This window comes from Eucyclogobius newberryi, unplaced genomic scaffold (genome assembly GCF_026437365.1).
Source record: "Eucyclogobius newberryi isolate DKJ021-1_F unplaced genomic scaffold, fEucNew1.0.hap1 SCAF_19, whole genome shotgun sequence".
In the NCBI taxonomy this organism is placed as follows: Eukaryota; Metazoa; Chordata; class Actinopteri; order Gobiiformes; family Gobiidae; genus Eucyclogobius; species Eucyclogobius newberryi.
The window spans coordinates 22475022-22501904 of NW_027315823.1; the positions used below are offsets into that span (position 1 = coordinate 22475022).

The 26883-nt window shown below is 40.1% G+C and overlaps 1 protein-coding gene across 2 annotated transcripts in view; it reads left to right on the forward strand.

Annotated features, from left to right (window-relative positions):
- The window catches only part of igsf21a (immunoglobin superfamily, member 21a), a 202053-nt gene that overhangs the window by 107842 nt on the left and 67328 nt on the right, over window positions 1-26883 (forward strand). For both annotated transcript variants that reach the window (XM_072452172.1, XM_072452173.1), the window contains exon 4: window positions 10469-10587. In XM_072452172.1, coding sequence (XP_072308273.1) covers window positions 10469-10587 — 119 coding nt within the window. The remainder of the gene's footprint in view (window positions 1-10468; window positions 10588-26883) is intronic.

Sequence of the window (26883 nt, forward strand, 5' to 3'; positions counted from 1 at the left end):
ATAATTGTTTCCCCTTCTCATCAAACCGCTCAAAGTTGTATTTGGAGTGATTCGTGCATGTTTGAATATTCATTATTCACCATTGCTTCGAGAGTCTCTGTTTCAATCACCAGACCCCAGATTCCCCACTGAAACACACCCACTGCTCTTTACTTTTACAATCTAATTTGTTCTTAAACAGTGACATACGTAGGATTCAGCAGCATTGGCACACACACACAAATCTGCTACTTGCAACACAAATGTCCAAAATATACTGTAATGATCTTCAGTTGTAGATAAGAACTAAGAGGCAGAAAAAAGCACTAAGAAACACTAAGAGTGAGTAGAGACAATGTCCTGATTGCACGTTGCTGTGTTCTTTATGTAGGCCAACATTGAAGGGAAGACTGTTACGCGACTGACGGAAAAAAATAAATCACACTTGGATATATTGCACTGAATTATTTATCTTTTGCCAACTGTATTTACATTAATATTCCTGTTTAGGTCTTGGTGTAGTCTGCATATGCTTTGTGTGATATTCGCCGGTCTCACTAGCCACACTGCAGCGCAATCACATTCATATAAATATATAAATCTAAATAAATCACAAAAAAGATTACTTTCCTTCTAACCCAAATCAACCAGGACCAGTTACTTGTTGTCATCTTGTTGTATTCATGTTTTTATGGTCAGAGTGGTTTGCTTCCCTCTGGCTAAAAGGCTAATGTGTGTGGGTTCTGTCATAGGATGAAGCTTAAAACACAACATATAATCAGATTTATTTGAACTTTTTTGCAATACAAATTGAACAACAACAAAATAGAACAAATATGTTTATTTTTATTTTTATTGTATTTCATTTCTCGCTCTCATTTCTCTACCTTCAGCCTTTGAATCACTTAGCATGCTCCCTGTGTTCTGCCTTTGTATGTAGCACATGTTTTTGCTGTATTTCTTTGCTGTGTGGTGTTGGTTAGCGACTGAGGATGATTTATCTGGACAATCCCACAATTCCTTTGGGAGATCGTCACGTTGGATTGGGTCACATTCTCACATGCATTCAGATGTACAAATGTGGACACTACATGCTCATACACATGGGACTATGTTACTATTATAGGCACGTATTCATATCAGTGCAACAGTGTTCATCTTATGATTCTGTCATTCTCCCCTAATCAAAATTCAACAGACAGTCATGCCTTGAAGGCACGTACATCCATGTTACAAAAACAATTAACGGTGTATAATATCACCCACTACATGTGTGTACATATAATAATTCAAACATAATTATATCGATTGATCCATTTTATTTATCTATTTTTTTGAAAATCAAAGTTGCTTCACGTGATTTATCCAAGCCAGGCCTGTTATTGTAGGGATGTGGCTGCTGCTGCTCCTCACCAGTCATTCACTTTCACAAAGTTTTCTTGCCTAAGAATCCAATAAGAGTATAATCTGGCTGGAGTGGGACCCTAACTACACTTTACTTGTGAGATTATTTATTGACCTTTTATTTAACCAGGAAAGTCTTACTGATAATAAGAATTTATTTTTTCGGGGAAAGTCCTGAACCCAGAGGGGAGGAGCCTATTGTACATGTTGCTGTGGTAGCGGAAACTGGAGGAAACCTACACAGACACAGGGAGAACATGCAAACATCATATAGAAAGGCCCTAAACCGCCCGGGAGTCACACCCGGGACCAGCTCCAAGACAAGACACTGCTGCCCCAAACTATACCGTACAAAAATAATATGAACTGTTATTTTGTTGGATATAACTAAATTTGCTGATGTTTAAAATCTTGGAACTGAAAAAAAATTAAGGAAATACTTTGGAAAACAATATAATTTGTTTCCTTGTTTAAAAATAAAATCATTTAAATGGAATCCTTAGTAACATCTATTACTGTACTCTTGGATAAAAGATAAACTATCTATATCTAAATGTATCAACTCAATTGTCTCAGTAATTGCATTATAAGCAGTAATGTTTCATCTCATACTCCTCCATTCACGTCAAAAGACTTCTTAAGTGATTTTGATACAGTGTTCTTCAGATACTTGGACGTGTCGCGCGCTGTCAGCCATTAGTGGTAATCTTCCCAAAGAAAGGAAGCAGCTGTAACTATCCAGACAAATGCCAATGCACAGATTAGTCTTTGTGAGACAAATGAAAGATGAGCTATGTTCCAGCCACATGAAGCCTATATCCACTTAATAAAGAAACAACTAAACGAGCCATGTCGGGAAAAGTGTACACTCAAAATAGTTATTCTGTTTGTCTACACAATTTCTGTTTTGTCAAGCAATGGTTCATGGACAAACCTTGTGACAGAGCAACCGTACTAACAACTTGTGTCTCAAATGTTTCTGTAATGTTAATCAACCTTTAAGAACTTTTAAGTATGTTATAATGGTTTTACATAATTTGCTCAAGTGGTATTTTCAATCATTCATGAATGTTTGAGTCATCTTTATTGTCCTGCATTCCACATGAACCTACTTAATAAGATCTTGTGTTCCAATCCAGTCCGGCTGTATTTGTATAGCACATTATATCAACAAGAATGTCTCCAAGGCTGCTTCACATAATAGGAATATAAAATAAACCTTTAGCTCTAAATGTCAGAAACATAAAATAAAATATATTCAAGATATAATATTTCAAGAACAACAAAACATAAAAGCAGATACATAAAATCAGTCCAAAAAATAAAATAGATACAAATAATTTATGTTTGCCTGAATGTGAAAATTATTAATAAAATGTCAAATCTACATGTAGATATTAACTTAACCTCATATAAATGCTTTAAATTTATCCTTGCCTTTAATGCGTCTTCCCCAGGGCATGACCTAACTGCTCCATGAATTCTGACATAAGGGCACAGAGTTAAAGCATTCAGTACATGTCAAGAGCATGACACAGCAAACAGGACAATGGCCACCTCTCCACATACCAATGAGGTGTCCAGCCACGTGAGGTCAAAGGGGAGGTCCAACAGCACAGCCGGTGTCCTTATGTCCTTTATCTAAGCCACCAATATGTCAGGGTCCATCGCAATCCAAGCGACACTAAACAAACTGAATGCGCCACGAGCAAAAGTTCACTATAGGAGCAGAAAAGGTGGCGGACATGCTGGGGAAAAGTCTGTAGGACGATCTATGTTGCAGTTGCAAATTAAATAATTAGCCATACGCTGCTACACTGACATAATATGCTATTTAGTTTTGAGCTTTTAACCATGTTTTAACATATTTCCTTTGAAAAGATTTACACGCTCAAAAGTCATTGTGATTCAATTTTGCCTAAGATGCATAACCAATAACCCAGAAGACTTCTGCACAGTTATTAGGTTCATAAAACTTTGCCCGACTCTGAGCTTTTCTGCCGCCAAATTGGTTTCACTGCAACAAAGTTTGTATATTAGCATTCTGGTCATGTTTGTACTTTGTTCACTGTTTTTTCATGGGTCATGTATTACTCAGCAGAGGGAGCGCTAACGCAAATCCGATCCCTCAAATTATGGTACCTTGTGTGTAATCTAATCCAAACATAGGCATTATTTTATGTTCTGAAACATAAAACACAAATACCAAGGACACCAAAAGTATGTTTATGAGCCAATATAGACCAAAATGAAGAAGGATATATTTACATAATAATATTTCTTTCCCACATAAAACACGTTTGGTCTGGCTCTGGTCCCACAGACTAGTTTGTTTTGAAGCTCTATGACATGCTAAGGGCGTGGCTGCATGCTAAGGGCGTGGCTGCATGCTAAGGGCGTGGCTGCATGCTAAGGGAGTGACTGCATGCTAAGGGCGTGGCTGCATGCTAAGGGCGTGGCTGCACGCTAAGGGAGTGGCTGCACGCTAAGGGAGTGGCTGCATGCTAAGGGCGTGGCTGCACGCTAAGGGAGTGGCTGCACGCTAAGGGCGTGGCTGCATGCTAAGGGCGTGGCTGCACGCTAAGGGAGTGGTTGCATGCTAAGGGCGTGGATGCATGCTAAAGGCGTGGCTGCACGCTAAGGGAGTGGCTGCACGCTAAGGGCGTGGCTGCATGCTAAGGGCGTGGATGCATGCTAAGGGCGTGGCTGCATGCTAAGGGAGTGACTGCATGCTAAGGGCGTGGCTGCATGCTAAGGGCGTGGCTGCACGCTAAGGGAGTGGCTGCACGCTAAGGGAGTGGCTGCATGCTAAGGGCGTGGCTGCACGCTAAGGGAGTGGCTGCATGCTAAGGGCATGGCTGCATGCTAAGGGAGTGACTGCATGCTAAGGGCGTGGCTGCATGCTAAGTGCGTGGCTGCACGCTAAGGGAGTGGCTGCTATGCAACTTTGAGCTGCAATAATTAAAGAAATACTTTCAGTGGCGTCCCAGGTTAAAACACCTTTTTCAATTTGATTTGTATTAGTTGCAAATGAAAAACTCTCTGTATTATATGATACTATTCTCACAGCAGACCCTATGATGTTCAGTGATACTTTATGTGAATACAACTAAAAGCAGATTAAATTAATAAAATACGGCAAATACAGTGTAGATTATTCCGTGGATTCCTACATGAAACACAAATAAGTGCTTTGTGGATAAAGAAGCGAGAGATTAGCTTCATCAGCAGTTGCTGTAATGTAAGCAGCCGACACAAAGCTAATCACACCTCTTGTGGCGTTCAAAGAAATCCTGCTTCATCCTTGTCATTTTGCTGTCATGCATTTTATTCCACAAATATGGCTGATTATGCACTAGGCTCCTCCGGCTCTCACGGTTTACTGTCGAAGTAGCTGCGGTGGGAGAGAAGAGGAGATTTCGGAGGAAGAGCTTTGAGATGCTGCTATATTCAGAATCTTTGAAATGTCAGGTGCATTTCTTGTGTAGGCAGGAAGAGTGCAGAGCATAAACCTACTCATAACATTATGTCATTCTTGCTTTCATATGCACCTCTTGTGTGGAATTGATCCCTGTTTGCTGTGAGATTTTTATTGGACTTCTTCAACAACCTTGTGACTCTGCTTTACTCACTTTGATATGACACAAAAACAAGCTGATCAAAAATAGCGGTAATTGTGTCCCAGAGTGTATATGTCATAGTGAAGACCGCCCACCTCCGGGTTGGACAGTTCATAGTCCCTCATGGAGACTCTACTCTTAATCGTGCTTAATGCCACCAGATAAGTGTTAATCTACATCTGCATCCCCCATGCGGGTTCGATGGAGAATATTACAGGATATGATATAGGATTTAATTAAGTCTCTGTTGGTGTTGTTGTTGTTTTTCTACTCACATACTCCTACACATATTGAAAGACTCAAACAAAACAAAAATATACAGATTTACAGAAAATCTAAAATCAAAAGTTTCAACCCATTTATGTTTTTTTTTTTTAAATTACATATAACAAAAACAAAACTGGGCAGTACCAGAGATAAACAAAATAATTCTAAAATAACATTAGAAAATAACGGTCCCAATTAATACATCTGTCAATCAGATTTGTCTATTTTCAACCCATTTTCAAATGTAGCAGCAATTTCCATTGGTTTCAGACTTCACCGCACTGAAATTGAATCTATTGAGTCATAACATACAGTATAAATAACTATTTTCATTCGATGACCTATTGCAAGGTTAAATTCACCTGTAGTGCATGTTTTTAGATGCTGGAGTGCTAACTTGAGAACCAATCCCTCTACGTTTTGTTGAGAGGTTGTGGCACTAACCACTCTGCCAGAACCAGTTCATCATCACCATTCTTTCTTTAATTGGGACATTTATTTTTGACTGCTATTATAAGCACTTTTACATATCTCTCACCTTTCTCCTCTCACAGCATATTCTTGTATTATCTCCTCTCCTCGTTTTCTTTTTGCCTCGTGTTGCTTGAAACTCATGAATACAGCAGTCAGGATGGTGGATAACACGGCTTAGTTTGTAAAAACAAAGCAATAGTCTACATCAGCATTTCCTATTATGGCGGCGCCCAAGACAAAGCCAATTACCTCCCCCCACATCCACCACAGAGAAACTCTGTGCTCGTCTCACCATTTCACTGGCTATAGGGAGGAAAAGAGAGCCGTGTTATGCTGCTCCCTCGAGGAAGCGCTGCTAGACATGAGCCTTTATATCTCCAGGTACAGGCTAGCTTTTATACACTGTAGGCTCAGCTTTTTCAAACATTTGTTATGAATTGTTGGTTCAGGGTTTTTCTCCAATGTGCCTTTCACTGTGCAGTTTCGATATGAGAGATGAAACAGATTTTATGAGTTGTGCTGGAGATGCATAGTAATTTCTCAAGTAAAAAGAGTAATTCCAATATCATTAAAACAATATGAATTCAGTGTTATGCTAATATTTGTGCTGTCATTGGTGACCACACCCACAATACCTGCTGCAGTGACTTTCACTAAATCCAGGGTTCAGAAATCCAGTTGACCAGATTAAACTAACAAATTACGTAATTGTAGAAAATAGTACACTTCAGAAATACATGTACCTGAAGTACAATACATTAAGATAATGCATATAAGATTTGAGTGCAGCGTTTCATTTTAAATAGCTTCTCTTTACATCTCATAATTCACGCCTAAACACAGATCAGGCAAGTCTGATGCATTTTCCTGACCACAGTTGCAGTGTAAACCGGGCTTGAGAGGTAATGTTTACTTCGTGTGTTATCTCGTGTTAATGCACTCCCTGGACTGGCCCTTGTACACACAAGATTGTGTTCACATAATTTACCTCAAGTCTTGTGAGAAGAGAACAGTTTCCCTCCATATTATTTCCATGACAAAGTTGCAAACCCCCACATGTGGGGGTCATCTCTAGATTCATAGATCATAGAAAAGCACACAGGACGAGGGCTTTACTGCAGAATGCAAAGGTTTCTCGCTGATATCTCCCTTGTCGGACTGTTTATTACAAATATGTGTAGCTGCAATTCAGTTGTATTGTTTGTTCCAATGGTTTGTCCAATGTGATACAATGTAATAAGGATAATAAAGATGTAACAAGCAAAACTATTTATTGTTTTAAGGGATAACAAAAGGTCATGCTTGTATTATAGGCATGTCAGCTGTGATAATAAATCTAAAGATTAATAGCAGTATCAATAGGTCCTGTGTTGCAAATGTTACTATGTATATTTATATTTATATTTTTAAATTTGTCCAAAAACAAGAGACAGAATGACAATTTAACAGCTGTATTTAAAACCATCTTTACTGAAAAATTACCCAAAACACGTTATGTTACAGAGTAACGTCTCAAGACTGTGACATTGAATCAAATAATACCCAGTATTACCTTGTTTTGAGAAAAACTGGGAACCAAAAGCGATAAACAGGGAAAAAGGAGAACGAGGGTGAGATAATGATAAAATATGTCACAGACTACGCTGTAACTAATGTGTAATTACACATGAAAGTGAACTGTATTCTAAAGTGGGACAGTGTCTGCAAATAAAAGGAACAACATGGAACCGAAAAGAACAAGGGAACAGCCAGTACCAAAGCGATACAAAGAGGAATAAACACATATGTACGTTGTAAAAAATGTACAAATACATGTGTGGGAGCTGTAATGTAAAATATTACATATGTAGGACAAAATGTATATTAATCAGTATTTTTTCCTTGGATGAATGAATGAATGTGAAACAAAAAGCTGAATAAGTGCATTGCCATTCTATGGAAAACCAGGCAAAGCATTGCATCTCCATGGAAACAGGCAGGTGCACTGGAAACATTACAAATAAGTGTATTGTGATGCTTGATTACCATAGTTCCATTTTCACATTTACTTTGAATAGTCTGATAGAATTTAAACTCTTTGCAACAACAACAACAAACTAAGTAAGGTCCTAAGTCTAACTTGAGTCCAAATCCAAACTTGTTTTTTGCTGTCTTTGCAGTGTGAACCATTGAACATTGGAACTGTGAGATCTGCTACTTTGAAGTACTGAAAGTAGCTTCATGGAGGCTTTACTCTGAAATATATCCCTCTCGGTGTCATTGTAACCGTGATCATCCGTGAAGAATGGGGCATCATTGTTTGAGCTGTAAAGGAATACAAGTTCATTCTTAATTGTTCACTTGAAATTAAACGGTAGGCGTACAGTAATACAGGTAATACAAATTTATCGGAAAGTATGTTTTATGGAGTTTGGATTTGGAATTAAGTTACACCTGGGTTGGACCTTACTTATTTTTTTTTATTAAGAGTTTAAGTTCTATTGGACTGTTGTGGAAATGGTTACCAGGCGTCAAGGTACACTTGTTTGCAACCTTCCCAGTGCCCCTGCCCCTGCCTGGAGATGCAATGCTTTGCCTGATTTTCCACAGTATGGCAATGCATTTGTTTCACATATAATAATTAAAACAAATGCAGTCTCACGAGCAACTTCAACACAGATTTGAACTGTAACTTAGATCCATGTTGAAAAATAACATTCTCGGCAAAGCAAATTACATCTTTACATTTGTACATTTGCTACTGTGTAAATATGTCTTTATTCCTCTTTGTATGTCTTTGGCACCATCTGTTTCCTGCTGTCTTGTTTAATTTAACCTTCTTTATCTTTGTTTTTGTCTGTGCCATTTTATTTGCAGGTATAGAAGTTGTTTTTAGAATACTGCCCACTTTCACGTGTAATTGCACATTAGTTACTGTGTAGTCTATGACCTATTTTATCCTTATATCACCCTCGTTCCCTTTTTGTTGGTTGGTGGTTATTTTTGTTGGATGGTTGATTTTGAATAAAGGTGTTAAATTATTATAACACATTTTAAAATATAAATATACGTAGGAACATTTGCAACACATCAGGACCTATCGATACTGTTATCAAACTTTAAAATCATTATAACAGCTGACATGGATTTAGTACAAGCACGACCCTATATTATCCCTTAAAACAGTAACTATTATTTGCGTTTATCCTTATTACATTTTGCGTTTATCCTTATTACATTTCATCTCATTTGACAAACCGTTGGTACAAACAATACAATTGAAATGCAGCTGTGCAATGCCAAGTTATTACAACACACCTAGTTTATTATTACCAGTACTTCCACCCTCTATTACCCATAAACACGTCATAACTTGTTATTACCATACAAATAGAGTTATTACCAGTACGTACACCCTTTATTACCCATAATTACTGAATAACTAGTTTGTTATTACAAGTACGATTACTTTTAATGGCGGTTGGCAGCAAACTGCAAAGGTGCATTTACCACCACCTTCTGTAGTTGTACAACATAGAAGAAAAAAACAACAACTCTTATTAGAATGTGATGATGTCATCTCCCACATGGGGGGGCAAGAGCCATATTTTCCTATTGTTTAAATTGTATTTTGCCATGAAATATCTAAAAAGTAAATTTACAAATGTTGAACCTTATTATTTCTTTCAGTGACTAGACCTAAGAACTCAATATATTTCAACACAAAATTGTATTTTAACACCATTCATTTTAGCTGCCCCCCAATAGTATCAAATATCATTGGCCTACAGAATGTTGAATAGTGGCAGTGTGAAAACAAAAAGTGTTCAGCTGCTGGTGAGCTGTAACAGGTTTGGACAAAACTATCACCTTTAACAATAACAGCTCCACCAGAGCAGCCACTGTGTCCAGACACTGTGTGGACAGATGGCTTCAGTGGTAAAGTCAGACCTGTGAAGCACCCACCACGCAGAAATGTCATTGGCATAATAACATTTAGACATTTTAGACATATTTTTCACATCTTTTTTTGCTAACATTAGTTAAGTTTTAATGTTAACTTTGATAGAGAAACACAGTCATTTCCCCATTTGCAATAAATCTTCCCACATTTACATTTCACTCTTCGGACCTGATTAATCTCGGGTCTGTTGCTACACGTAGTTTGCCATTTCTCCAACAGGATCATTCACACACAGCCATGTGGCAAGGACAAGAATTGCTATTTTTGCTGAATAAATCACTTAGGCTAAATGTGACTGGTGGCGTCTCCGTCTGATTATCACTGTTGACACACGAGCCGAGTGCTGAATACAGATTGTGCTTTCAGCAAATGGTTACCTGCCTTTCTCTGACGAACTCAAATGTCGGCCATTGTCTCTGTGCCAGGAAGTTATCCCGAGGACATCAGTTAACTCCAAAATAGCAATGTTTTCAATTCTGCTGCGGATACAGGCACGCTCAAGGATATCAGAGCATGCTCAAAGATTATCAACAAAGACGGCATGATCATTATCTGAACAAAACTTACTAAATTCACCAAACTCATTCACATTTGAGAACAATTTTAAACTTATTTATTAAATACTTTTTTTTATATATGAGCTTTTTCAAATGGTCTATTAAATGGTTTATCTTTTTTCTTTTGGACCAAGCACCAGAACAATTACTGTACTTTACATTCTATCAAATAAAGATGAACAAAGATTGCAACCTTGTCTAACATCCATATCTTGTTGTTGCAGACTGCCAGAGGTTCGGATCTCGGACAACGGGCCCTATGAATGCCACGTGGGCATTTATGATCGGGCGACGAGGGAGAAAGTCGTCCTGGCATCTGGGAATGTTTTTCTCACCGTTATGTGTGAGTACCACCACATCACTGCAGACGAGACACATTTACTCGAGCTAGCTTAGCCTATATAGCTCACACAAATCCATCAAGTGTTGGAGAAAGGCACAGCAGACAGACAGTGGCTGCAGGCCTTGGGCGAGACACCTAACCCTACAGATCACTCTCCAAAGTGCAAGTTCTCCAGTTTGAGCTGATGCTACGGGGAAGATTCTTCACTCCTGATAGTGCACGGTTATTTTTAGCTCGCAACAAGGGCCAAGAGTGCGCTGCATTGCACAAACATATGTTGCTTCTTACTCAACGAAAAATAAGTAGTGATGAGGCAGAGCGTATCTTGAATGTTTGTGTTTTGCAAGGTTAACAACATTTGAATGACCATTTATGTTTGCAAGCAACATACTGTCAGGCAATATGTTCCATTCGTACCATATTTGGTGCTTGTGGATATCTTAAATCCCGAAAGACAGGGTATTTTCATTCTTATATTTAATCTTACGTTTGCTTTTAAATGTCACATTTTGACACCATGTTCTGACATTGTTTCCTCATGAACACATAGCATGAGTTGTACTTAGCTTCATTCACGCTAGTTTGATGAATCCTGTTTAAAAATTCCTATCTCCTCCAAGCGTGAAAAAATATTCTGAAATTCCTAGTTTATTACATCATAAATAAAGCGCTGTTTTTAAGTCCATAAATCATCATCAGACTCATTCTGAGCTTTTCTGTTGTCAAATCCTGACCATTACAACTGCGTGCTTACATATCCAGGTTAGAGGTGAGCATTTGTACATCTCACCTATATGTGTTTCAGTGCAAGCCGAGAGATGGATCCCAAAGTCAGTTCTTGGTATGGGAAACACCAGAGTGACATGCAGATATTTTGTTTTGGTAAAGATATTTCTTCTGTTATAAAAAATGAGATGCCAAAGTAAAGGTATACACAAGCATGTTTTTAAGTCCAATAACAATACCAACAATGCATAATATTTGTCCTCATAACCTGAGCAGGTGTCTCGGGATAAAAAGCTACAAAGCTAAACGCGTAAAGTTAAAGTGCTGCAATTTATAAGCAACATATGTGAGATGTACTTTGATTCTATTGTCCTCAAGATATCTGCGGTATTTTTACAGCTACCATCATTCCCTCTTTAATGCTCTTGCTAAATGTGTGGACATGCTTTTGTGCCTATTATTTGTGGGAGCTTTTGCCATTGCATTGATGTCTCCCTAATGACAGCCATTTTGATGTATCAGTTCCAGCAGCAAATGCGTGCTGTTGCCCTTGTGGTCAAACGGCTAATTAGCAAAAATGAAAATGTTCTGATGGACAACAGAGAGAGACAGAGCCTGCATAACAATACTAGGTTATTACTGTGAGTGGCTTTTGTATTTTGCACACTATGAATGCAAAATAAATTTAAAGCGATCAATCGGCTTTATTTACTGTTTCTTTTACTTTTTATTCTAATTCCACTTAATATGTCAGGTAATTTTTGAAATAAATATGTCCTTAAAGCTAGTTTGTTGTCCATTCTGAGGATCAGTTTGAACTTGAACAGGTTTATTCCCTTGTACAAGTTTGTGTTTGGCATTTTAGGCAGCAGAACAGGTGGTGCGTGATTCATAAATTGGCCCGTGAGAGTAGTTTGTCCAAATCTGTCTTATTTGTCATGTTATCCTTGTCACTTATGCCCCCGAAAACATACAGCTTCTCAGGCAAAAAACACGAAAACAAATTTAACAACTCTTATCAGTGGCTCCAGTCTTTATCAATGTATTTAGAACATTAGAAATCTAAGATGAGGGCTTAAACTTTTCAGTGATTGTGGCCATACAAAGGAATACTGTAATGCAGCGATACCTTATGGAAGTGGTGTGGATGGGAAGTCCCTAAAATCACCACTCGACTGGAGAATGGCCTCAGGCATTTTGGCTAATTGCTGTCTAAACTGAATCAGAAATATTCATAACCTATTAGTGTGTCAAGTTCATTTGGAAGCAAAGCAAAGAAGAAGAGAGGAAAGAAAGATTGAAATGAGAAAAGGAAAAAAAGTTAATTAATAGGAAGCAGTACACGCAGAGTATTTAAATTTTTTAAAGGGCTTCATAAATAGGAATTATCATTTTAATGAATGCCCTGCCAAGAAATTGAATCATCCAGTTGAGATAGGCTAAACCTTGAACTTGTGCTGCCCCTAAAACTGTCCTTCACTATCAGCAAACTTCTTCCCCTGCAGCCTCCAGGCGTGTTCGAGTGTTATATTAATGACCACTTCTGCCATAATGAATGCAATGAGAGTTAATGTGAGCTGTAGAGAAGCCGACATATCAGGCCAATGTACTTGACAATGTGTTGTCTATCGGTCTTCATTCTCCAGCAAAAGCCGATATTTTGTTTGAGATGACCGCTTGATTAAACGGAAGACATAAAGCTTTATTTTCAGACTTTATTGCAAAATGTGCACTAAACAAAATCTGCTGTTACAGGCAGGATTGTAGTGAAACAAGGATGTGGATATTGCCATAGATGTTATTTTCCTTGTTATGTTATTACATCATACAACATAGACAACAATAGCGTTTGTAGAATTTCAAATAATTGTATTATGTAGAACATTTTCAGCCTATTTATCGGTCCAAAATAATCTGGAGTATCAATCTTTGGCTGCTCTGAATCACAAAAGGAATATAATTGGCCTCTTTGGAGCAGGACAGGAACTGAAAATATAGCAAGTGGCTTGTTTTTATTAATTTACTGAAAACACTCAGATTGTAGTTATGGGCTATTTCCCTCTGTTGTCCCGCACACACAGACACTCTCATTCATACTAGCATACTTGGAAACACAGTGGTGGGCCGTCAGGGCAAGCAAGGCCTTCTCTGCTGGCCTAAACATAATCAGAATATGATTAAAATATATATATATATATTTTCCCACAAATATTTATTACATTATTCCCCAAAGTAAGAGTTATACTCTTAATTTCATGGCTTTCCTCTTGTTGCACTGCTTCTGCTCCAGGTTCAGATTTGGAGGCTGGTCTTTATGTTAGAGCTTTTATTCAATCATATTCAGCCGTCATGTGTTGCCAGGGTTCTGAAATCTGCCGAGGCCTTCAGACTCAACAGAGCTGGTGCTTGTAGCTTAAAATGAATGGAAATGAAAATGATGTGTCAACAAATCAGCTTCAGAGTTGGCTCTTGTACGTCTGCTGCTGTTGCTCAGGAGCCAGCAGCAGGTGCATCACGTGCACGTCTTTTGATTGGATCACCAATATTGAGCAGGTCTTATGGGCGGGGCTATGCGAAAGCTCACAAACTCTGATGGAGGAAACTGGATGTGACAGACACATTAATCCCTGTATTACTAAGCTGTTTTTTCAACCCACAATGTGGAAGGAGGACAATATATCGATATAATTATAATGCCTTTCTCAAGATGAACTTTTCAAGAAAAGTTAGACATTGTAAGGAGAGGTCGTCCTACGCCGACGCTGTTACAGGCGGGTTTGTTCCCCACTTTCAGAGTTTGGACATGGCGCGTTGAAAACGCGGTGAAAACTCGTTGAAAACGCGTTGACAACGAGCGGAGAACGCGTGGACATTTGCTGGAAAATGCACGGACACCCGCGTTAAGCACGCACGGAGCGGACACCCGCGTTAAGCACGCACGGAGCGGACACCCGCGTTAAGAACCCACGGAGCGGACACCCGCGTTAAGCACGCACGGAGCGGACACCCGCGTTAAGAACCCACGGAGCGGACACCCGCGTTAAGAACCCACGGAGCGGACACCGGCGTTAAGAACCCACGGAGCGGACACCCGCGTTAAGAACCCACGGAGCGGACACCCGCGTTAAGAACCCACGGAGCGGACACCCGCGTTAAGAACCCACGGAGCGGACACCCGCGTTAAGAACCCACGGAGCGGACACCCGCGTTAAGAACGCACGGAGCGGACACCGGCGTTAAGAACCCACGGAGCGGACACCCGCGTTAAGAACCCACGGAGCGGACACCCGCGTTAAGAACCCACGGAGCGGACACCCGCGTTAAGAACGCACGGAGCGGACACCGGCGTTAAGAACCCACGGAGCGGACACCGGCGTTAAGAACCCACGGAGCGGACACCGGCGTTAAGAACCCACGGAGCGGACACCCGCGTTAAGAACCCACGGAGCGGACACCGGCGTTAAGAACCCACGGAGCGGACACCCGCGTTAAGAACGCACGGAGCGGACACCCGCGTTAAGAACGCACGGAGCGGACACCCGCGTTAAGAACCCACGGAGCGGACACCCGCGTTAAGAACCCACGGAGCGGACACCCGCGTTAAGAACGCACGGAGCACGCACGGAGCGGACACCCGCGTTAAGAACGCACGGAGCGGAGAACACACACATCGGCACAGAGAAGGTGAGGCAACACCTGTTTAAACTGCGTTTCTGTCTAAATGTATAGTGTCTAGAGCCATGGCATCATAATGATGGTAATATGATGGTAATAAGAGGTGGATTTATTCGGGTGGGACTGTGTATGACCTCACTGAAGGCCCAAGCCCCAGACCCACGGCCCGCCACTGTGGAAACATGAATGTACACGTGGCAACTACACTGCTTAGCTGCAATCTTTATAATGTGGAACATGAGAAAACATATAGCTCTAAACCAGGGCCATTTCATCATTGCAAGCTTTTCCCCCTATGAGCTCATAGTCTTCCTCCACAATACCATAAAAATACCACAGTACTTCTGCAGTACTAACAATCTACCTGATTGTAATCAGGTTAAACCAACGTCTGAGAAGTTAGAGGGGAGAGGTTCCCGATGGTGAAGTCTTATTAGTCGATTGAGTGTCCTCTCGAATGAACCTCAGCTCTCGCCCGAAAAAAATTTATTGAACAAGAGCCCGGTGGTGTGTAGCCAAAATGACAATCTCCAGTTTGGCCATTTGACCCGCTGTCATTCTCTTTCAATTTCAATGGATTGCTGCTCAGCTGAATTACAATGTCCTCAGTGTAATCTGTCCCAGGCCCATACAAACATGTCTAGTTTAGAGTTCCATATAGGAAGAATATAATTGTGAATTATTTGCTCAAGAGTGGTTCATCTACATCAAGTTACGTATTATTCAGAAATATGTTGAACGTTTTTCAGAGCTTTTGGCATTGGCCATCAAAAGGGGTTTGAAAGTTGTCAGCCAAGCAATGACAGTCATCAAAACAGCTGTTAGAAACCTTGAGTGTAGTGTATTGACATTTAGGGACTTTAGTTTGCACAACCAGTAATTTGCTTAATAGACATGCTAGATTGTACAGTCCCCCAAGGATTTCGTGGGCATTTGTTATGATTGTTGCTAGCTTAAATGCCTGATTTTATGAGATCATCTTTCAAAAGGTGCAATGAATGATTTTCTCTCATTAAAGCACAGGCGCAATAAAGTATGAAGCGTTTCCAGGAGAAGGCGCGTTTGTCTTCAAGTTAGTCTTACCAGTTGGCAGAATCCCTTCACCATTGTGCTTTTATTACAGTTACCATAAACACACATGAATGAAAGAGGAAAAAGCAATGCAAAGTCGTCAACATCACAGTGTCACAGAGTCACAGAGTCTGAGGCAGGGGCACCGGGGCAGAGAGGCAGGTAAATGCTCGCTTCTCCCTTCTGAATGCATAAATTTGACCCTATTTTTTCAGTCGTAATTGTACATTTTGTGCACATCTCTATCTCCCGGGCTGTGCACAAAATGTACAATTATATGGTCAAAAATGGCCAATATGGGCTAATAAGTTGCAAATGAGGACAGAGTTGCAGAGGAGTGCAGTTTTGCGAAGTTGATTTTGTGTTAATAGAATTTGATTGTAAAGAAACATAAGCCATAATGATTTTTCAAACAAAGTGATCACGTGTGACTGTGTTTCCAGCTACAGAGATTGAGTCAGGTATTGTCACGTACATAATGCTAATACATTTATCTTAAACTTAGCATTGTGCATTATTATTTTACATATACAATAGTACACTAAGCACCAATCATTAAAGTACAGATATCACTGCCCACAGAATTTGACATCTCTGTTGCTGTAAAGCTAACGTCATATTTTTAGGCTTTTGCTTGAGGAGGAAAATCAATAACTCTTTTTTCCAGTATTGAAGATGGAATCCTTATTTGTTATTACCCAAAGTCATTCCATTGTCGCATCCCTAAGATTATACAAGGGAAGGTTATTTGTCTTTGGGGAGCACTGTCTGACCTTGGGCGAAGTCACCGACACTTATGTTCTGGACACATAAGGTTGTTCTTGTTGTTGTGTGGCTGTGTGTATCAGATGACCGCTGGTTCACTCTCCCCTTCATATAAAACATCTCTTAATAGCCATGTGTTTAAGCATCCTGTCACGTAATCTGTGAAATACTTTGCACTAACCTTTGGTGGGATACCTGTCTCCCTCTCAAGGCCTAACAGTATTTATAACCCACAGAATTACAACCAAGGTGCGTCAAGGTGTTGTGGGACTAATTACCTCCGCATCCTATAAAAGTAGTATTCGCTTCCATAATGGATGCCCAACTTTAATCAAGTGCTGTGTATATTTAGGTCTGGGTGTATAAACAGGAGGAATAAATGGCATCAGAAGCTCAGCCTAAGATAATATTGCATTGAACCGCCAACAGTGTTTTGGCATGTCCCTGATAAACTTCTAAAATAAAACAGACTGGTTAGTTACTTCTAATAATAGAGAACTAGTTAGTGAAAGCTGGGTAGGGTAGACAAAAAGTTATACTCAAGTAAATCTAAACTTACTCCAAAAAAAAAATGCTCAAGTCAAAGCACAAAGTAGGTAAGTAGGTAAAGAAATGACTCAAGTAAGAGTAAAACATATTTGGGGAACTATTAGTCAAGTAAGAAAAAGTAAATGGTTTATGTAAATTAAATGATGCACAAAATGTGGTATTTTCAAAGGATGGACAAAAAATAAATAAACTGAATCATATCTGAAAGAAACACAAATGTTTAACTCATCATATATTGTCAACATTAAGCTTTTGTCATGTGTAGATTTACTCACAGTGGAAAGAGGAAGCAGAACACAACTTTGTGTACTGTTGCTTAAATAAAAAATATGAATCAAGTATGAGTATAAATATAGTGAGTATAATTTATTTTCTCTGTAACTGAGAAAATGTAACCGTACTGCCCACCTCTAACTGCAATACAACGTACAGTCTGTAGTGTTATAGTTACTTACTACACAAACATAATTATTATAAATTTGACAAATAATTTCTTTGCAAATAGATTTTTGAGTTTCCTCTGCCATGTTTGGCTAAAAAGTGCAATTTGTTGTGGCCCCCAGGACATCGCTGCAAGTGCTACAAATACTAAAACAACAATTGGCTTACAAGGAGAGCACAGAGGACAGGGTATTTGGTGTAGAACAGACCAAATCAATATTTAAATCAGCGGTGAATGGAAAACAGATTACTTTCAGTTATGTGCCTCATGACTCCTATCATGGATACAATAAATGGATCATTTTGGAGTATACTTTTGGCCTCAGAGAAGAAGGCAATTATGAAAAAACTAAAACAAACATGCACGAACAGTCAAGGACCAGTGAGGTAAATTACAATGTGTTTTATTATTGCTGCGTGTCCCGGGGACAGTATTCAGAGAGCCTTACTTGGGTGCAACAGTTTGATGGATGATGCATTGGAGTGGGCTGCTTCCTCTGTGTCTTGTCCCTGTTTGAGATGTGAAGAGCATTTCTTAGCCAGAATGCACACACAGAGAGAAGTACTTGAAAAGATAGTGGTCGCATTTTTGGAGCTTTCATCCAGTATGCCATTTCTGCTCGACCAATTGCGCTGCTGTGTGGCTGAAGTGTTTGCCTTAAGACCTTTTCCTCGCGTCTGGAGTGACCATGGGGGATTGTGGCCGTGATTCCCCGGTCCGCGCTTATTCGCACTCTAAAACTCCATGAGCATCAGGCGTAATGTGTGATACTCTGGAGTCGTCATGGGCAGCAGAGGATTATTGGTGGTTGATGAGCAAGTCATTCAATTAGCATATGGTTTAGTTCTACATATGTCCTTGGCTTGAAGACACATCAGTCTGAACCCGAAAATGTTTGTGTGACATTTTTCACTCCCTATACTTAATACTCCTCCCAGAGGAAGTACATTTCTCATTAATTTTAGATTTTCAGCAACAAACTATGTTCATGGATTTGAGGACTTGCCCATTCAAAATATATAATATATATTTTACCCTATTAACTGCAATACCACACTGTTGCAAAATATTAAAAAGCAGCACACTGGAGTTGTGTTGTCAACATTGTAATGAGAATGGTCACAAAAAGAGTCTAAGGTCAAAGTCTTCATTAAGACCCTTAGGCCTGTGCGTTTCCAGAGTGAAAATCCCTCAAATTTCAGAATCGGTTGATGTCACCTCCACGGCTTGGTAACTTGAGTTGCAATACATTTTGCATTTTGCTTTGAATGTTTTTCAATATGTAGTATTGCTGTTAATGTGAGACACTTTTTTCCTGCGGTGCTGCTACATCTTTATAAATATTCTGTGTGTAACTGAATTATAAATATTGTGGATGCTTTATATATGCATATTTTTTAAGGCAATACAATCCTCACCTACAGTATATGTAGCTGGTACCACTACCTGTTAGAGATGTGGTTATTGTTCCTGTAATGTGGAGTATCTTTATAACGTAATGTCACATGACTTAAATACAGGTTTAGCAGCTGATGAACGTCACATACTTGTTGGGGATTTTGAGCATATGAGTTCTGAGGACCCACTTTATATGTACATTTTGCTCCTGCACACTGCTTTTAGAACGGATGCGCATGTCTCTCTTCTCATTCAAATTTACCTCTGGAACCTCAGCAGTGTCTGAAGTGAGTGAGACAGTTGAGCTCAATATTATTTTCGTTACTATGACAACTGTTTTTGTTTTCTACATATTGTATAGTTTGTACATTTAGATGGCATTATTTCACCGCACATGCATCTTATAATTAGATTAGGTTGGATGTTGCTTCAGTTTGAATGTGAGAAGGCAAAGGGTTCCATGTTAGAGATTGTAATGAGTTAAATTGCACTTTATATAACTGCCCGCCTAACCTCTTTGTGATTACTTTCTTTGTTCCTATCTGTAAAGCACTTTTTACACTGGCAGAAAAGTGTTGTAATTATACATCCAGTCTTACAATGATCACAGACCAGAACAGAAAACATGTCTTTGTAATCAACCCTGCCTTATAATTTTGCCAAGGTTATTAGCCATGAATAAAGCATATGACGCTGATCACTATTTTCAGATTTTCTCATATAAATCCTAACTAATGCAAGATCCTTCACTTAGATCTCTGAGACAAGATGTCTAAAGAATTCAAGAGGGTGAATTATAAATGTCTTTCAGAGCTAAAGCTGGCGGTGATAATACAGGCCAAAATAAACAACCCTTGAGGATCCTCAATGATCCTTCTCCTAACATTAAACCAGGAGCATCTGAATCATTGGCAAATACAGTACAAAGAAACATTGTCTTATAAAGAGTGGAGAAAAAACATACAATTAATGTAAGAACTGATAATTATCTTATTCCTATTTCATTATTATTCTTTTTTTATTCACACATGCAAAATATTTGATAGATTACTCAGGGAAATTTAAACAGAACGGCCAAATAGTTCCTTATATGTAAATACTACTACTACAAGTGCTGCTGTTGCTACTACCAGGGGGATTCTTTGTGAGGGGTTCGCATAGTCAAATGGGTGACAGACCCTCCACGCTCAAGTGCATGCACGCGCACCATCATGCCGAGTGTGAAGCAGCTTTGCAGACCAGTCAGCCTCTCCCCCGCTGTCTCCTTGCACACTTACCTGATGCACAGGGCTCTCGAGGTCTGTGTGTCCCTCTTTTCTCTCGCTGTCAGTGCTTCTCGTCTGACATCTCGTGTCTGCCGCATTTCATTTAGTGTCCTAAAGACCTGTTGTTCAGTCTGGCAGTTTACCGTTTACTGTTACCAGTGTCAGAAACAAAGATATTTCAGTTCAACAGCCTTGACTGAAGAGCAGCATCTTAGGAGAACCTTTTTCATTAGGTCAGGACAGTGCATGTTAATGAATCACAATCACTCTCATACGTACACCTGCATACTTGCACTCTGGAGGCAACGTGGGTGAAGTGTCTTGTACAAGGACACAACATCAGCACCCCACTGTGGCACCTGGCATTCCAGTGGTCTCCCACCCAAGTACTAAGCAGGCCCATCTACCCTACAACTACTTCTGTAGCTACTACTACTGCAGCTACTGCTACTGTAGCTAGTATACTGCAGCTGTTGCTACTGCTACTGCTACAACTACTACTGTAGATACTACTTCTACTACAGCTACTACTACAACAGCTAGTTACTACTACTACTGCTACTACTACTAATAATAATAATAATACCAATACGAGCAATACTAATACTAATACTAATACTAATTAAAGCCGCGGTAGCGACGATGAAGGCTCTCGCCACCTGCGCGACCGTGTTTTGATCGCGATTGCCCCGACACTGCATTCTCTTAGACTTTATTCTTTAGACTTTATTCTTTAGACCTCCTCCTCCCTGTACCTCCGTCACCTAGCAACAGAGACCCGCCGCTAATGCTGATGTTAACGCTAATGCTAAGACCACGGCACGAGAGGAAATTTTCCATCAAAATAAAAGAGGAAGAGGAAGTGAAGACATTATTGCTCCAATTGTGAAAATACACAATATAGAGAATATGGAGAATATAACCAATGAGTTTCAAACTAATCAGACAATGTTAAGTTTTTCACACAATGAGTAGGGGGCGCTATAGAGTAAATTTGTTACATGGATATTAATTATTTCCAATCAGACCATAAAAACACATTAGTGAGTGAAATATGAGCTCCGTAGATTAATTCCATTAGGCGTGACAGGAAAATAAGCCTTTTTTTGAGACTGTGAGGAATACAATTTTTTTTTTTAATATTGTATTAAATTTCAATGTCTTTAGATGCAAAAAGTGTTGTTTTGAGCAAGTATGATTTTGAAAAAAAAAAAAAATCAAACGTGACGGTGCCACTTTGATTCAACATGGCTGACTTCCTGTTTATCATAGAGCGATGCTGCCAGGTGTGTTTTACTCGTCAAAGGTCAGAGGTCAAAGGTAGCTCTATCACTGTCCCAAGTCTCATGTGCCTAGGCCAAATTAAGTGTTTCATTTTTTTTTTCCTTCTGTTTTTAACTAGTTGGCACTGTTGGACGTCTATGCCCCATGTGTGACATTCATCTATGTTCAGGGGGTCAAAAATGCCAGAGTTGTGGCAAAATGACCATGAATAATAATAATAATTATAGTAATAATAAGAAATCAGGCAAGAACAAAAGACTCGTCGCATTCCATTCCATGGAATGGCTCGAGCCAATGATAAAATAAATAAATAATGTAAATAAATTGCAGATAAAAGATTTTGTAATAATTTCATATACTGTGTCCACAAAGTGATGTTAGCATGTTTTAAAAAATAAGGGGTCTTCCTCGTGCTCCTGACAGACTAGTGTCTGCCTGTGGTGACAGAAGAAGTGGTCCGCACCCGGCACAGCCTCTTGTGTGCTCTTGGATAGGGGGTTGAGTGCACTCCATATAAAGGTCCAGCATGCACCTGTGTCAGAAACAGATGTTAATCATTTGTAGGACTACTAAAGCATGTAGCCCAGATAAAGAGAGATCCATTTGGATACAATGGGCAAAGTACACACAGTGTTTTGCTGCTTATGCTTTATTTGTCACAGTTTTACAACCAGAGTTACAAACAGTTGGACATACCGGTAAACAGGCTACAGAGGTGAAAATTTGAGATTCCATTTATCTTACCCTAAGTTAGCATAAATATAAGGATTCAAATTGACTGCACTTCAAATCAGACGCTCCAGACACTCTGCTGTGTTAGCTCAGATGCCGCGCCTACATGTGTACGTTATTGGGATCCTGACTTATAAACTCGGGAGCACACAAAAAAAATCTTTTTTTTTAAAATATGCTAACAGCACTTTGTGGGCTCTGTAATATTACTATAGGATTTATTTTTTTGTTTGTTATTTTTGTATGCAGTATGCTGTTTTTGTATAATATTGTTTATCAGGCTTGGAATCGCAATATGCAGCGTATTTCCTGTACACTGATCAGTTTGCATTTGTATGCAAGGCCCAATAGCAGTAAATATTATCATAGAGGGAGACAGCATGAATCTCTACAGATTGCCTTCAAATCCTCGGCTGGAGTCCACTGAGTCTTTTTGAGCCAAACGCACTGCAGACTGATCTAGCACTCAGTATTGTGAATCTGAATTCCAATATTTTTTAACTTGTTGTTATGGCCACAAAAATGTTTAAATGTGGTTAATTTCACTCAAAGGTTTCTCTAAATTCCCTCAAGACATTTTACACACTCACACATTAATGTTATATTAACATAAAAACAATTGGAGACAAATATCCAAGTAGTACGGGTTCCGGAGCCCTTTGCTGATTCAAAAAGACAAAGCTCTCGATCTATCGGTCAATCTACGTTCCCACGCTCACCTATGGTCATGACCTTTGGGTAATGACCGAAAGGACAAGATCGCGGATACAAGCGGTCGAAATGAGTTGGCTGGGCGCTCCTTTAAAGATAGAGTGATGAGCTCAGTCACAAGTGGGGAGCTCGGAGTAGAGCCGCTGTTCCTTCACATGCCCGGTGGAGTTGGAGGGGTAGTCTGGGGAGAGGGAAGTCTGGGAGCTCCTGCTTAGACTGCTGCTGCGAACCGGCCTTGGATAAGCAGATGGATGGATACTAATATATTCTAGTTTCAAATAGTTTCAAACAGAATCAAATAAATACAAAAAATGATAAAATGTCAACTGCGCAAAAGGCCAAAGTGAAAAAGTGTGTTTTAAGAAGCAATTTAAAACAAGTACAGCATTGCATTTTATCTGATCTCATTAATAACAATTATACTCCGACCTTTAAGTGTCACAGTGTCATTACAAGCATGGCAGACCGATTGGTTCATGCAGACCAACAGTGTTAGCCCTCATTAATACTTGAGGTGACACTTACTGAAGGGCAGGTGCTTTATGTTTGAAATAATATCGACAAGCTGCACCTTCTCATCTTCATTATCTTCATTATGTATGCTGTACTCATTTCCCCACCTTCACCCGGATTAACAAAAGATGTGAACTCTTGTTCCTTTGTGCTCCAGTTATATCATGTTCTATCAAATATATTGTATCAGATATGTTAAGTGAAGTTTTGCTTGTGTTTCAGTAACTGTACTTGTGTAGGATCAGATAATAGCATGCCCTCTTGCCTTCTTCTACAAATGAGGATTTTAAAATAACATATTTTTTCTGACGTTATGGATTGCGCAGTAATCGAGTTCCGTAATTTACGCCGCAGCATGGCGGGCCGTCATGCCAAAACCCCTCAGCGAGAACACTGGTATATTATTCTTTCCTAAGCTGTATATTGCAGAATTAAAAAAGCCATTCACTTTTTATCACCTTGGTGATAGTCAGAACTGTCACATACAAAGCAAAAAGAAACTTTCTCTAAATCAGCATTTTTTTTTTTTCAAAGCGCACCTCAGAAGTAGCCACCTTCAAATGTTGCTGGAGTCTTTTAAAGCATCACTTTAGCATAACCTTGTGATGTCTATCATGAAGCCAGTCTTTGTTGTTGTTTCCTTCACAGCCTCTTCTCCTAAAGTGTCTTTGCTCATGTACACATGTGGGCTGGCTCACTGAGGAGGATGTCTTCATTGCTCACCACACTCCTCTGCCCAGCAAGGGTCCATCCTTTTAAGCATGGATGAGTGAGGAGGCAACAGAGAAAACAGCCTCGGCTCCCCAGAGACAAGAAGCTGTATCAAAGCATGAAACAGTTTAGTCGCTCTGCTTTTTCCTGCAAATTCACCTTGCCTTGTAACACACTGACTGAGTAAGTTAACATGATTTTCTAAAAGGGTATTTGAACTACTCATGGGGTAAAATGGTAATGCTTGACATTCTTATTTCTTTGGGTAATTTGTATAATTCGTATGCGTATTGTAACAGGCATTCAGGACAGTTTGGAAACACCAAAGCACATGCGTTTTGAAACCATCCTCCTGATTCAAAGTACTTGTCACGTGACTCTGATGGTTCATGAATGAAGCGTGTCATGTGACTCTGATGGTTCATGAATGAAGCGTGTCATGTGACTCTGATGGTTCATGAATGAAGCGTATCACGTGACTCTGATGGTTCATGAATGAAGCGTGTCACGTGACTCTGATGGTTCATGAATGAAGCGTGTCATGTGACTCTGATGGTTCATGAATGAAGCGTGTCACGTGACTCTGATGGCTCATGAAGCGTGTCACGTGACTCTGATGGTTCATGAATGAAGCGTGTCACGTGACTCTGATGGTTCATGAATGAAGCGTGTCATGTGACTCTGATGGTTCATGAATGAAGCGTGTCACGTGACTCTGATGGTTCATGAAGCGTGTCATGTGACTCTGATGGTTCATGAATGAAGCGTGTCACGTGACTCTGATGGCTCATGAAGCGTGTCATGTGACTGATGGTTCATGAATGAAGCGTGTCACGTGACTCTGATGGCTCATGAAGCGTGTCATGTGACTCTGATGGTTCATGAATGAAGCGTGTCACGTGACTCTGATGGCTCATGAAGCGTGTCATGTGACTCTGATGGTTCATGAATGAAGCGTGTCACGTGACTCTGATGGCTCATGAAGCGTGTCATGTGACTCTGATGGTTCATGAATGAAGCGTGTCACGTGACTCTGATGGCTCATGAAGCGTGTCATGTGACTCTGATGGTTCATGAATGAAGCGTGTCACGTGACTCTGATGGCTCATGAAGCGTGTCATGTGACTCTGATGGTTCATGAATGAAGCGTGTCACGTGACTGATGGCTCATGAACTGCCATTGTTTCGCGGGTGTTTCACGGATGTTTCACTAGGAGGCTTTTATTCATTGACAGGGCTTTTAATAAACCACAAAACAGCAAATCTGTCTCAAACCTATGCCTCGATAAAGTTTCAATGTTTTTAAAGTGTTTTAAAAAGGTGTTTGCACATCCCCATGTTGAGGGTTTGTGAAAAAAGTAAAGAATTTACCGAAGTCACATCCCCAGAATTTTGTTCAATTTCCTCACAAACATTGTACATTTGTGGACGAGAAAGTTGACTTTTGCTCTTCTCCACTGAATTTAACACATTGTAGATTTTTCTACTTCTTCTGCTGTTGTGATGCTTTGACCGTGACGTTTTTTTAACATCCCAGCAGCTTTCGGCGAGAGACTTTCCTTACTGATTCATGTGAAGAACAACTCAATTCAGAGTGAGACACAGATCAATCTGATGTTAGCCAGGTTACACGGACAATTCAAATTTTAAATCTGTGTCACACTGTCCTATTGGTGCGGCAGATAGCACTCTGGTCTGACAGACATGAGGTTCTGAGTTTTAGACCCGTTTGGTGTGGGGCTAGTTTATGTATCAAGTAGGGCTGTTGCTGCAATAGTGCCACAATATTGCAATATTGCAGTAACCGCATTTTACATTTTAATGCACATGCCTGGCAATGATGAACTAATCCATGTTTTCACACCATCTGCCTTTAGAGAACCTTTAGTGTGTTCTGCCATCAGATTTGCTCGAGTCTCGAGCAGACGGGAGTTTTAGGTGCCAACTTTCGATGCCTTGGCTCTAATCAAGTCCGTGGCTACAGAGCTGCGGCGCGGTCAAATAGCCCAGCAGTTTCAGGAGCCGCGGCACGGCCATATAGCCTCATGGCTAACCCTAACCTTAACCCTAACCGTAACCCTGACCCTGACCCTAACCCTAACCCTGACCTTAACCCTAACCCTGACCCTAACCCTAACCCTGACCCTGACCCTGACCCTAACCCTAACCCTGACCTTAACCCTAACCCTGACCCTGACCCTAACCCTGACCCTAACCCTAACCCTGACCTTAACCCTAACCCTGACCCTAACCCTGACCCTAACCCTGACCCTGACCCAAACCCTAACCCTGACCTTAACCCTAACCCTGACCCTAACCCTGACCCTAACCCTGACCCTAACCCTAACCCTAACCCTGACCCTAACCCTAACTTTAACCCGGCGCGGTCAAATAGCCTAGCAGTTTTGGCCGCGCGCCGCAGCTCTGTAGACACTCCCTTAAATGAATCCCATC